The sequence below is a fragment of the Phacochoerus africanus genome, chromosome 1 (genome assembly GCF_016906955.1).
Source record: "Phacochoerus africanus isolate WHEZ1 chromosome 1, ROS_Pafr_v1, whole genome shotgun sequence".
Lineage (NCBI taxonomy): Eukaryota > Metazoa > Chordata > Mammalia > Artiodactyla > Suidae > Phacochoerus > Phacochoerus africanus.
Genome location: NC_062544.1, coordinates 276025854 through 276039577, shown reverse-complemented (window position 1 = coordinate 276039577; position 13724 = coordinate 276025854). Strand labels below are relative to the sequence as shown.

Genomic DNA, 13724 nt, shown 5'->3' with positions numbered 1-13724 from the left:
TTGCTACATGGAGATCCAAGCAGTTCCTTTTTTCTGAACCGGGGCATTCTGTCTTGTGACTGTACCCCAGTTCGTTTAGCCCGTCCCCTCCTGATGGACAGCCCCCCCCCCCCCCCCCCCCCCCGTTCCTCCCTGCCTCCTCCTTCCCGGTCCTACAGTGAAGTTACCCCATGTGCCAGATCTTCTGGGGTGGGAGCCCTCTCCAGCTGTTAGCGGGGGTGCAAGTTCACTGTTACTAGATTTTTTAGTTTGCAATCCAAGGTTTTCGAGCTAACGTTAACAGTGTGGAAAGTTCATTTTTTTCCTCACCCCCTCACCAATAATTGATGTGGTCAGACTCTTTGGCCATCAGGTTGTCATGAAACGGCAGCGTTTCATTGTACCTGTGATTTTCATTTCTCCGATTATTCATCAGTTCGAAAGAGAGAAAAGTCCTCAAGAAGAGAGAAATAAGTGAAGGTGGGGCAGAGGTTAATGGCACCCCAGGATTACCCTGGTGACATGACGACACTTCCTTCAGGCTTCAGTTAATCTGTGTTTCTAGAATGCCCAGAGTGCCAAGTGCTTCTTAACGTTATTGACATACGACGGCAGACCCAGAGCATGATGCTCTCATTTCTTTTTTTTTTTTTCTTTTTATTTATGTTTTGATGGTTTCATTCCTTTATTGGGTTTTGATGGTTTCATTCCTTTATTGGGTTCTGAAGGGATTTAAGATGAGAAGGCCTCTGAACAGTTAGATGGGAGCAGCCCAGAGGAGGGAGGGAGGGAGCGGGCCTGGCAGGTGGGCTGGGGCCGTGGGTGTTGTCTTTATTCAAGCTCAGCGGTCCTACTGCCTCCTGGCATCTCAGCTGGACAGGAATGTCGTGGGTTCATATCCGAGTCCCGCCCTTGCTGTCAGAAGTGCTCCCTGGCCCTAGACAGCCAGGGGTGTGGGGGCCGGGTGGGTGGCAGAGTGGGGGGCGCTGCAGGGGCCGGTGATAAGCTCCTGACCCGCGCTGTGGAATCCTCACCTTTGTAGCGGGTGGAAGTTTTCTTTGTAAAATGCCAAGGACAGAGTTTGCTATTATTTACAAAACTCCTTCCCCCCTTTGGTTTCTTCTTAAAATGCCAAGGAAAGGGTTTGCCGTTATTTGCAAAACTCCGTTCTCCTCCTTGCTACCTAGATTTCGGTATCAGGACTGTGCATTTTTAAAGGCCCTCTGTGCCGCTGTGGAGCGCCTGTATCTCCCGGAAAGCTCCGTGCGCCCGCAGCTCACCCAGCTCCGAGTAATGCACATGATGCTCACGCAGCACTCCCTGTTCCTGCCGACTCTGCTGAGGACCGGCGAGGAGGGCAGCCCCGACAGTCCCGTGAGAGGTGACTCCTCGCCCCTTCCCACTTGAGATGCCGATTTCATCTCCTGATCCCATCCTGGGCCCCAAGGCTTAGTAAGCGCCCACGTCTTTTCAGAGCTGAGCAAGCATTACCCAGACGGTGTCTGACTATTTGGTTTCTGCCCAGTCCAAGCTCATGCAGTGTTTCCTCTGACTTAGGGTCAAACAACCAATGCAGACCTCGCTTCAGAACCTGTCCTGGCCTGTGGAGGCAGGTTTGAGGTCTTCTTGCCCCACACTGTGGGCACATGTGAACAGCTGGGGGTTAGGGGGCTTAGGAGTTGGGGGGGGGCGTGGGGGGAGTCTGACCTGGCAGAAAGTGTGTAGTCGTGTGAAACGTCTTCTTGGGATGACTGAAACCTTTATGAAGGGCGAGGGGTTCGAAGGTCCCTGTTGGTGGGTCACTGCTGAGCACTCCTAGAGGCCAGGCTTCGGCTCGTCCCTAGTCAGCTCCGTGAGCGTTTTAGCCTGACTCAGGCTGTGGCAGACCTCAGAGGTCTGGAGGGTCTCCCCCCTGAAGCCATGCTCTAGTTTAGAGACAGAATTAACATCTGCACCCTTAACATCTGCAGAGCCAGTTGTAATAAACTGCTAAACTGGAGAGAAGCGGTGTGGACAGCAGGAAAACTAAAAAGGCTTCTCCCCCCATACCCTTTCAGGCAGGAGTAGAACTATTAGGGATTTGGGGGAACATAATCATGGAGAAGCATGCTTAGGTTTTAAAACCTTTGTTGGCTTCGGGTTCAGGGCGGAGTTGGGGAGAGGCTGATAGCAGCCGGGCCAAGGACCTGGGCAGAGAGACTGTTGTGAAGATGTGTTTATTTTTCAGAAGGAGGTAGCTGGGAAGGGAGCGGGTGCAGCCCTGAGGCTAGGGTTGTTGAGGGAACGACACTCAGGCGTCCGTGTCCCCTGGAACGCGTCTTCCTCTGCCTTTGTGCTGACCATGCACGCCCCCCCCCCCCCCCCCCGTGCGTCTCGGTGCTGTTTCTTTCCAGAAGCGCTGGTGGACCTGATGTCCTTGCTGGTGAGGCTGTGCCCCTCTGTCTGCGAGAACAGCCACTTCGCGGTGCTCCTCGGGGCCTATGGCGCCTCGCTCAGCGTCCTGGGTGAGGGCACAGGGCCCGGGACCCCAGGGCCCCGGGGGGTGTGGCTCCGGGCAGGTATGGGGACCAGGCAGTGTGATTCAGGGGAGTATGGCCCTGGGACCTGTGGGGACCAGGGGGAGTGCGACTCGGGGGGCTTAAGAGGACCAGGGGATGTGGGGCCCCTGTGCGGTTTGACCAAGCGTCCCCAGGAATCTTTCTAAACCAACCCTCACTGACTTGCAGACCAGAAGATTTTACTTCTCCTCCGGGCGTATGAACAGAACAACCTCAGCCTCATCAACTTCAGGTGAGCGTTGGGCCTGGAGGTGCGAGCGGCCGGCTTTAGAGGCTCCTGCACGGCCAGCCCCACCCCTGGGAAGGGGGGGCTGGGTGGACCCCTCAGCTCCACACCAGCTCCAGTGTGGGCTGCTCTGGCTTCTCACCATCAGGGTGGTCTCTGGTGGCCAGGCCTGCGTGGGCTGGGCCGCCTGCTGATTGATGGTGTGTGTCTGTCGCCGACCTGCCCCCAGACTCACTGTGACTCAAGTGTCATTTAGTGGATTTTTCTGAAAACGCTGCCCTTCGTGCCTTCCTCTGGGTGGGAATGTTAATTCCACTTTTCCCCATCTGTGTGTCTGTCCCTGGGTTTGTCTCTTTTCTGTCTCTCTGTGTCCTCTCTCTGCCTTTGTCTGTCTCTCCTGGGTTCCAGGGGCTGCCTGCCAGCCTCCTTGGCCAGCACAGCCTGGAGCCCTGAGGGGTGGGGCTGCTGCCTCTCCACGGGCTCTGCCCCTGCTCCGCCAGGGCCGGGGTTAAGCTGTTCACAGGCAGCATCTGAGAGTCTCTTTGCTGCCCTAGTTTCTTCTCCCTAATTTAGAAATAGCACCCTAGCGTCTGCCCAATACATAGGAAGAGGTTTGTGTGCTAAGAGAAGAAGAAAACTTTCTGGGCCAAGAAAAAGAGTTCAGAAGAACTCTGTGGGGAAGGAAAAAAATATTTTCCCCTATAGGTTCCTTAAAAAAAAAAAAAAAAAAAAGATTAAAGATATATTAGCATAGAAGCCATCCCCCCAAAAAAGAAAAACTATAAAGAAAACCATTTGCTGCCTCGTAGGGAGTGCCCAGGTCATGAATAAACATTCTCTTTCCCTTTCCCTCGTGGCCTCACCCTCTTTCTCGGAGTTGGTGCTGCGTTAGTTGTATTCTTTCTGGAATAAACAGCCTCCATGGACACGAGGGAGAGGAGAGAAAAACAGAAGCAGTTTCTCTCCTGATGAAGAGCCAGCCGTCCTCTCTGACCCCAGCTTAACGGAAGGTCGCCCTGTGTGGACAGTCAGGCTGGGCCCAGCTCCCGGGAGAAGAGGGTGTGGGGTGGGGACGTGGTGCTCACGGCGCCCGAGCTGCTCAGGACAGACTCAGAACGAATGTCACAGCCTCGACCTCGGGTGGAGGAGCAGGCCTCAGCCAGGGGGCCATCTTGGGGGTTCTGGATGCTCAGGGGACGGGTGTCACACCCTGAGCCAAGCCAGACAGACGGAGCAGCCAGTACACTAGCGGCCTGCCTGTTAGAAGCCAAAGCCACCAGGGAGTCCTCCTAGAGAAGGTTTTTTACTGGAGTTCCCTCTGTGGCTCAGTGGTAATGAGCCCGACTAGCGTCCATGAGGATGTGGTTTTGATCCCTGGCCTCGCTCAGTGGGTTCACGATCCAGCGTTGCCGTGAGCTATGGTGTAGGGCTCGGATCCCATGTTCCTGTGGCTGTGGCATAGGCCGGCAGCTGTAGCTCCAATTTGACCCTTAGCCTGGGAACTTCTATATGCCACAGGTGCGGCCCTAAAAAGACCAAAAAAAAAAAAAAAGGTTACTTTCTAAGTTGAATAACTGCTGTTGATGGGCATGAAAATGAGCCTGTGTAGCGGAACTCCCTTTCGATAGATTGCTCGCCGAGCACCTGCCATTTACAAGGCACTGGAGCCTGGCGTGGCCAGTAGGAATAAGGCACAGTCTTGTCCGTCGAGGGGGCCAGACCGTCCTGAATGTAACTCTTTACATTGGCTTGTGACTCAACATGTGCTGTAACCCGCTGTTCTGGGGCACCCAGGAGCAGGCTCTCCCCTGGGGAGCAGGGGTGCTTCCACACTAGGGCAGGGAGGGATTTGACTGGGGTGAGGTTGGCGGAAGAGTTCGGGGCTCTGGGTGGAGGGAGCAGCCTCTTGTCGGCTGGGAGGTGGGAGAGTCAGGACATTCTGGGCCAGCCTGTCCAAATCCTGGAGTATGTGTAGGGAGAGGCCAGGCAGGTTGTTTGGGAAGCGCTTTAAGTACCGGACTGAAGTTACTGCCACCTCCCTCCAGGGGGCAGCAGAGAGCTGATAGGTACTTGGGGGCAGAGAAGTGACCCTCATTGGAGCCGGGCTTTCCAGGAGCATCCTCCAGCCTCCAGCTGTGGGAGGATGGCCAGGGGTGTGGGGAGAAGGGTGGGGAGGAAGAGAGAGGCCTGTGTCGTTTTCCAGGAGAAAGGCGAGGTGACCTCTCAGGGCAGCTGCCATGGGAACTGGTGGCATGAAAAGCAGAGGTGGGGGACCCTCAAGGTAGGGAGGCTCCAAGGCTGTGTGGGCGGACCTGGTCTGCTCACGGCCCCTGGGAACGGGGAGAGGTTTGCTTCGGTAAAGCACCCTCGAGCCGCCAGGACTCTCCTGCTGTGGTCCAGTCCTGTCTCTGAAGCCAGACTCCCCAAGTTCGAATTCCTACCCTGCCACTTACCTGCTGGCCAAGTGACCAGCCAAGGAACTTTCCACATCTTCTCTCTGTCTCCCCCCAACACCACGTGCAAATAGGGATGATAGTAGTACCCACCTGAGGGGTGGTTGTGCAGCTTGAGGGCATTAATTAACACACCGAGAAGGCTTGGAGGAGCACCTGGCACATCCTCACTCTCCTAACTGTTGGCCTCTGTCATCGTCCCCAACACTGTCACCCGCTCCCCGCATCGCTGTCAGCCCCTCCTTCACTCCCACCCTTCCCCTCAGCTACTGGGGGGATTAGGTGCTGGAACACAGGAAATGTACTCCGTGGCCGGCGTGTGCGCCCTCCAGCGGTCGTTGTCATCCTCGCGCTCGTCACCTCTCTCCTGGCCGGGCCCCGTGACCAGTCTGCTCTCCCCTCCAGGGTGCTGCTGTGGGGCCCCGCGGCCGTGGAGCATCACAAGACGTGCCGGAGCCTGGGCACGTCGCTGTGGAAGCAGCCGAGCGTCGGGGACATCCTCCGCCTGCTGGACCGGGACCGCGTGATGAGGACCGTCCTCCACTTCCCCCAGAAGCGGAGGCTGCTGCCCCCCGAGGTGCGGGAGGTCAGGGAGCTCTCACTGCAGCGTGGGTGCTGTTCTGCCCATCCCTCCGCGGGCTCTGAGTGCACCCTCGGCTTTAGCTGCTGCAAAGGACAAGGGCTGTTTTTCCTATTTAGCTTTTTATAAGTAGAAATCCAACCTTATGGAGTTCCCGTCGTGGCTCAGTGGTTAACAAATCCGACTAGGAACCATGAGGTTGCGGGTTCGGTCCCTGCCCTTGCTCAGTGGGTTAAGGATCTGGCATTGCCGTGAGCTGTGGTGTAGGCTGCAGACGAAGCTCGGATCCCGCATTGCTTGGCTGTGGCGTAAGCCAGTGGCTACAACTCCGATTAGACCCCTAGCCTGGGAACCTCCATATGCCGCAGGAAGCTGCCCTAGAAAAGGCATAAAGACAAAAAAAAAAAAAAAATCCAGCCTTACTCAAAGGTGCAGAGACCAGCGCCCACGTAGCCATCACGCAGCTTCAGCAGCGGTCAGCACTGGCCACGCTCGTTTCTTCATCTCAAAGACACCATTTCACGTACAAGCATTGCTCCTACAGAAGCATCTCTTAGTGTGCTTGACTACTCAGAGTCATTTAAACTCTAGATGATAAGGGGTAAACATTCATGCGGTGTCGAGGTTCAACCCCATGTTTCTGTTTGTTCTGGGCTATTGCAGGACGCACAGGAACCCATTTTCAAAGACAGGAGCACAGTGGATCTCAGTGACCTCTACGACCCCTGTTTTCTCCTTCATCTCTTCAGTGAATTGACCAGGCCAGGTAATTGCAGCCACGGTTGGGGGCTGGGGGTGGTGGTGGTAATTATTACCATAATTACCAGATGAGGACCCTCATCTTGAAAATAATCCTTGAAGGATCTTCAGCTGCCTTCTCACCTTTTTATTCCAGAGATTTTCAGCAAAGTAGCAGTTAAATGTTTTGAATATACAGTGTTTTTTTAGAAAAAATACATACATAATTTTGAAACCTGGGCATGTCCCTTTGTCTTGATGTTTTCCTAATTCTTACTGACCAGGGCCTTTTCTGAATTTTCACTGTATAGTGGCCCATATACCAGCAGAATTGAGAGACTGTCCATGAGAATGAGTGAGAGCCTGCCGAGGTTGGCTTTTTCTTGGTTTGAGTGCGTTTTTGAAGTTGCATTTTGTGTCTGCTAGCCTAAGGGCGGGCGTCTTTGCAGGTGAACGGGTCGGGGAGAGACAGAAAGAACAAAGTTGTGTGCAAGTGCACACTGGCCAGACCAGGCTCTGCTTCCCAGGCCTGTCAGGTCTGTGGTTTGGGGCACTTTGTTGGTAATTGGTGGGTAGTGACATCTCAAGTGTGGTTTGGATTTGCATTTTCCTAATGGCTAGGGACGCTGGATGTTTATGGCTTATCTGCCATCCGTAATCCTCTTTGGTAAAATGTCAGTTCATGTCTTTTGTCCATTTACGCCAAAGGGTTTTGTTTATTTGTTTTCACTGTTGGGTTTTGAGGGCTCTTTATATATTGTACCTATTAGTCCTTTGTTTGATTTGTGGTTTGCATATATTTTCTCCCAGTGTGTATCTTATCTTTTCACTTTCTTAACAGTTTTTCAAAGAGCAGAAGCTTTCATTTGGTAAGAAGTCCAATTTATCAATTTTTGTTTTTATGGGTCATGTTTTGGTGTCAAGTCTTAGGACTCTTTGCCTGTCTGTCCATCTCAAAGGATTTTTTTTTTTGTGTCTTTTTAGGGCCACACCCTTGGCATATGGAAGTTTCCAGGCGAGGGGTCCAGTCGGAGCTGCGCAGCTGGCCCGCACCGTAGTCACAGCAACGTCAGATCCTAAACCCACTAAGTCCAGGAATCGAACCCGTGTCCTCACAGATTACTAGTCTGGGTTCATTACTGTTGAACCACGATGGGAACGCCAGGATTTTCTCCTCTGGTTATTTCCAGAAGTTTTATAGTTGTAGGTTTTTCACTTAAGTCTGTGATTTGTTCTGAGTTAATGTTTGTATGAGGTATAAGGTTTAGGTCCAGTTTCACTTTTTCGCCTGTGATTGTTCTGACCCCTGTTTGGCCATCTGCCACCCCTCCCCCTCATCCTTCCTCCTGGTTACACTGGGCCGGGGGGGGGGGGGGGGGCGGTTGGGGGTGGTGGTCCTGGCTCCCCTGTACTGACACTTCCCAGCTGGAGGGCCCATTATGGCCCCTTCGTGGCCTCCACTGGCACCAAGGAGGAGCCGCCTCCGTGCTCTGTGTAAGGCCCCGCTGATGCCCAGTGGGGACCAGTGGGGAGGAGAGCCCTGTGAGAAGGCCAAGAGCTCACCTGAGCCCCTCACTGCTCTGCTTCCTGTCCACCCACAGCGTTGTCTTGTGTCTGTCCGGGAGATCTCGTTGTACCTGATAGTAAAACTAGACCAAACATGTCTGTGTCATCTTCCCAGAACAGGGAGTCTAGTGTGACTGACTCTTAACATCAGAGGCTGCAGTCACGGTTCACAATCCCGGCAGTGCCGCCGGGGGTGTGCTAAGAGTCTTCACACCTGACCTCTGGCCCATTGCTTCCCCCCTCTTGGGGCCTGTGCCTCCGGCCCTGCGCATATCCTCACCGGCTTCTCTGCGTCCCGTGAGGACCCCCGTGGGAACTGCAGGGAAGGGCTCTCGGGACAGGGTGAGAGGGGGCGGGCCAAGGTGGGCTCGGCCTCTCTGCTCCTTGGCCGGCCCGCGCGATGCCCGCGGGGCTCCGACTCCTGCCTCCTGGAGGTGCTGGCCGCAGAGAATCATTGCCCTGGGAGACTCGCCTCCTGATCGCCCTGTTTTCTGCCCTTATAAGCGTAGCATCTTTGAAACGCAGGCGCTCCTCCCTGCAAACACATTTGCTGACCCTCTACCATCCGCCCTTCAGTTCCTGACAAAACGATGCACGGGCTGTGTGCTCAGAGCCTGCCCGGCAGCAGCCCGTCCATGAACACTGGTTCTCGGGCTGAGCCGGATTTCCTTTGCCAGCGAGCAGGGGCATGTCACCTCATACAGAGGTCGGATGATGACAGTGGCCAGCGGATGTCCTAACTGCCCTGGTGACTCTTAGCGACCAAGCGGGACACATCTCCTAAGCTCTTGACTCCCCCCTGGCCTGGGCGGTGCTGGCTAAGTCTGTTTCTCATCAAACATGAAAATAGATTTTCCACAGTCTAAAAATATGATGCAACTTTAGTGAATTACAACAAATCATTTGGTCCGATGCTCTGTCTTTCAAAATAGCTTTTAGGAGACAGAAGGCAAAGGCTCAGGAAACACTTTTTAGAGAAATGGTAATATCCCAACAGTGTTTTCCTCACAGTCTTGCATATTGCGCCTTGGAAACAGCCGGGGAGTGGGGGGGGGGGGGGACGACAGGATCTGGAAGGCCTTTTGGAAAAGAGGTTACTCGTAAATGCTCCCAAGTTAGGGAAATCTCCAAATACAGGCCTGTTTTACATTGTATTGGTATAATACAGGTAGAAAAGTGTTCAGAGCGTGTGCACCCAGAAAGGATTTGCGGTATCTTAAAATGCTGGTTACACTAAAATCATGCACGTTGAAGTAGAGAGTTTTAAAAAGCATAGCAGTGGATAGGGAAATAAACATGCATGCACAACGAAAAAGCAAACCAAGAAAAACTAGGTTCATTACATTTTGCTCCGAGCTACTTGCTAATAATCCAGAACAGAAAAAAAAAAATGGAAGCATAATATTTCCAACAAATTTTATCATCTGGAATTTTAGCATACGACTTCATCAGAAGAGGAAAATCCTTAGCCGTAAAATGAGAAGTTGAACAGAAATCTGTGAAAAGCATAATGGCCAGTGAGACCAGGTGTACTGTTGCTGAATTAAGTCATGAATCTTTTTCTCATATCACTATTTTTTTAAAAGTTACTATTCCATTGCACGAACAAAGTTTTAAATAAGCTTTTAGTGAAGTGTGACCTATAGAAACCTATGCACATCACCCATGCGTGGCCTGAGTTTTGGTGGAAACCATCAGCCCCATAAAGGAAGAGAACTTGGCCCCTTCCTGGTCAGAAACCCTTCCTCCCCAGCAGGGGCCAGTGTCCTGTGTTTGAACTTTATGTAAGCGGCCTTAAACACCATGTAATCTTTGTGTCCGCTCCATTTATCTGCATTTTATTATTTATTTATTTATTTTGCCTTTTTTCCTTTCCTGGGCTGCTCCTGCAGCATATGGAGGTTCCCAGGCTAGGGGTCTAATCGGAGCTGTAGCCACTGGCCTACACCAGAGCCACAGCAACGCAGGATCCAAGCCATGTCTGCAACCTACGCCACAGCTCACGGCCACGCCAGATCCTTCACCCACTGAGCAAAGCCAGGAATCGAACCCGCAACCTCATGGTTCCTAGTCGGATTCATTAACCACTGAGCCACGACGGGAACTCCTATCTGCATTATGTTTTCGAGGTTCATCCATGCTGTGTGTAGAAGTTTTCTACTGTGTGTTTCTGCTTCCTGCAGTGGCACCCGAGTCCAAGCGTCGCTAAACAGTGTGCAGTCCTCAGTCGGGTGTGTGATTAATGTTTCTGTGCGGCTGCCAGGCTTCAGAGAAACTAGCTTCATTGCTCCATTTCAAGCCCTTTCTGAAAATGGGAACCTGTTTGCTTAACCTTCCCGCTTCTCTTCTTTGAGTCCTCGGCTGAGAAGCAGGGCCAGCCAAGGCTCTTAGGCACGGCAGTGACAGATGCTTTTTCCACAGCAGATTCTTGTCCTCAAAAGAACCGGGCTGAGCTCTTCGGCTCCTAATTCTCACATGCAACCTATGCCACAGCTCACGGTATTGCCGGATCCTTAACCCACTGAACAAGGCCAGGGATCAAACCCGCATCCTCATGGATACTAGTCGGATTCGTTAGCCCCTGAGCCATGAAGGGAACTCCCTGGCATAACTGTTTTGATAGCCTATTGTATTTTCAGCACCCAAGGGCAGCTCTTTTCCATACGTGTTAGAGTCAAGACTGCCGTAGAGTAACAGAGAGGACCACAAAACATAAAATAGACATCTTCGTGCATGTGTGGAAAACCCTTTTGTCTTAGAGAATGTCGGTGATTACTAAAAATATTCCCAATGAGTACTGGCTGTTTTTAGTGAGTGTAATATTGAATATTTAGAGTATTCTCTTTCCCAAATTTAGTCCATTTATTTGTATTTGGTATGTAGGTAGGTAGGTGTATCTTAAAACACCTCTCATCTTTTCCAAAACAATATAATTTTATCCCACAGTTTGATGCTTTGTAAAGCATTTGAATGTCTCCCTGTCCCATCAAAAGTAGTCACTTGGTAGAAATGAGAAAATGTAGTCCATAAACTGTTAGAGCCCAAGGGTTTTCTCATTATTCTTTTTCTATCCTTTTGCCTTTGTTTTTCCTTACAATTTTATTGAGATATTGTTGACATATAGCACTGTATAAGTTTAAGGTATATAGCATAATGATTTTTGTGTGTGTGTGTGGAGAGTTTGATAATTGTATTTGGGGGCAAGTGTCATCTTTTTTAAAAAAAATTTTATTGACATATAGATGGCTTTCAGTGTTTATATAGCACAGTGATTTGACATACATGAAATCCTGAAAGTGTAGTGAACATCTATCATCTCATATAAAGAGTAAAAGAAATAGGAAAAAAATATATAGACTTCCTTGTGATGCGAACGCTAGGATTTACTCTCTGAACAACTTTCATGTGTAGCATACCGCAGATTAATTAAGTTTATTGTGTCGTAGGTCACATTCCCTAGGACTCACTTATCTTATAACTGCAAGTTTGTCGCTTTTGACTCCCTTCATCCAGTCCCCCCTCCTCCTGCCCGCTGCCTCTGGTAACCACAGATCTGATCTCTTTTTCTTTGTTTTGCTTGATTGTTTTTCAAGGGAAGTTGACCTACCAGCACGGTACTAGTTCCTGGTGTACAACATAGTGAGTCTTTATTTCCATACGTTTCGAAATGATCACTCTTCCGTCCTTTTACTTAAGATCTGCATCTTGAGGTTAACAGGCCAGGGATCGAACCCATACCACAGCAGTGACCCAGATCCTTAACCCACTGTGCCGCAAGAGAACTCCAAAAGCGGTTTCTTGTAGATAGCTGTGGGATTTTTTTTTTTTAATCCAATCTGACCATCTCTGCTTGTTAATTGGAATGTACATACCATTTACATTTAATGTGATTATTGACCGATTCGCTTTGAGCTGTAACACGTGTGTGTGCTTGTCAGCATATGTACGTGTGTGCTGGTTGCTTTAGCATCTGTGGCACACACCTTTGGTTTATTGTAGTTTACTTTCCAGTGAGATGATACAGCTTCATAGATAATAGAAGTACCTTGCAACACAATGTATTTCTCCCCTCCTGGCTCTGTGCTGTAATCATCAAACATTTTTCTGTCTGTATCTTAAAAAGCCCACAATATGTGGTTATTTTTGCTTCAAAATGTCAGTTACCTTTTAAAGGGATTTAAATATTTTAAGTTTGCCCCATAGTCATCATTCCTTGTTCTCGTAATTCCTTTGTGTAGGTCCAGATTTCCAGCTTCTGTCATTTCTCCTTCTCTGCAAGATACTGCCTTTAAGAATTCAGGGAGTTCCCGTCAGGGCTCAGTGGAAACAAATCTGACGAGCATCCATGAGGACGCAGGTTTGATCCCTGGCCTCACTCAGTGGGTTAAGGATCCGGTGTGGCCATGAGCTGTGGTGTATGTAGGTCACAGACACAGCTTGGATCTGGTGTTGCTGTGACTACAGTTCCAATTCGACCCCTAGCCTGGGAATCTCCATGTGCTGAGGGTGCGACCCTAAAAAGAAAAAAAAAAAGAAAGAATTCTTTTAGTTCAAGGTGATCCTTTCTTTCAGCTTTTGGTCCTAACTTTTGCAAGCTTTTAATGAGGTACAAAATTCTGAGTTGATAGTTCTCTTCTCCCTGTACTTTAAAGACGTTGCAGCCCTGATTCTGGATCACACCGTTTCCAACAGGAAACCTGCTCCTGTTCTTATCTTTGTCCCTTTATATGTTTTGTGACCATTTTAAGGGTTTTTAACTCACCAGTTTCACGCAATTTGATTATGACGCTCGGGGGTGATTTTCTTTATATTTTTGAGTTTGAGGTGTTCGTTGAGATTCTTGGCTCTGTAGGTTTGTGATTGTGTCAAATTTGGAGAAGTTTTGGCCCTCGTTTCCTCGTTTTCAGGGACTCCAGTTACCCATATATCAGCTCCTTGAAAGTATCCCACAGCTCGGTGATGCTCTGTTCATGTTTTTCCCATTCGTCTTCCTCCGTTTCAGTTGGTTAGAGCCTGTTGCTGTGTTCAGGTTTTCTGATCCTTTTTTCTGCCACGTCTAATCCGATCAGCCCGTCCAGTGCATTTTTATCTCAGCCATCTTAATTTTCTAGAAGCTTGATTTGGATTTTCTTATTGTCTTCATCTCTACTTAACATGTTGAGTCTTTTCTCTAGCTTCTTGGACATGTACAGTTCAGTGATAATAAGAGTTTTAATGTCTTTGTCTACTAATTCTGTTATCTGCCATATCGGGGTCATTTTCGAATGCCAATTTTTTTCTTCATAATGGGCCATATTCCTGTTTGTTTGAATACATGGCAGTCCTTATTGGAGGCCACACATTATGACAGTTTTTCTCTGTTTAATGCATTTTTGTATTCCTGAGAATGTTTTTTTTGTCTTTTTTTTTGTCTTTTTAGGGCCACCTGCAGCATATGGAGGTTCCCAGGCTTAGGGTCTCATCAGAGCTGTAGCTGCCGGCCTACACCACAGCCCCAGCAACATGGAATCTGAACCGCGTCTGCGACCTACACCACATCTCACCACAATGCCAGATCCTTAATCCACTGAGCAAGGCCAGGGATGGATCCCGTGTCCTCATGGATGCTAGTCGGGTTCGTTAAC

The 13724-nt window shown here is 50.1% G+C and overlaps 1 protein-coding gene across 1 annotated transcript in view; it reads left to right on the top strand.

Annotated features, from left to right (window-relative positions):
- The window catches only part of URB1 (URB1 ribosome biogenesis homolog), a 72048-nt gene that overhangs the window by 45752 nt on the left and 12572 nt on the right, over nucleotides 1-13724 (top strand). The window contains 5 exon segments of the mRNA XM_047795472.1: nucleotides 1167-1360; nucleotides 2373-2483; nucleotides 2706-2769; nucleotides 5622-5793; nucleotides 6460-6562. Of these exon segments, the coding sequence (XP_047651428.1) occupies nucleotides 1167-1360; nucleotides 2373-2483; nucleotides 2706-2769; nucleotides 5622-5793; nucleotides 6460-6562 (644 nt within the window).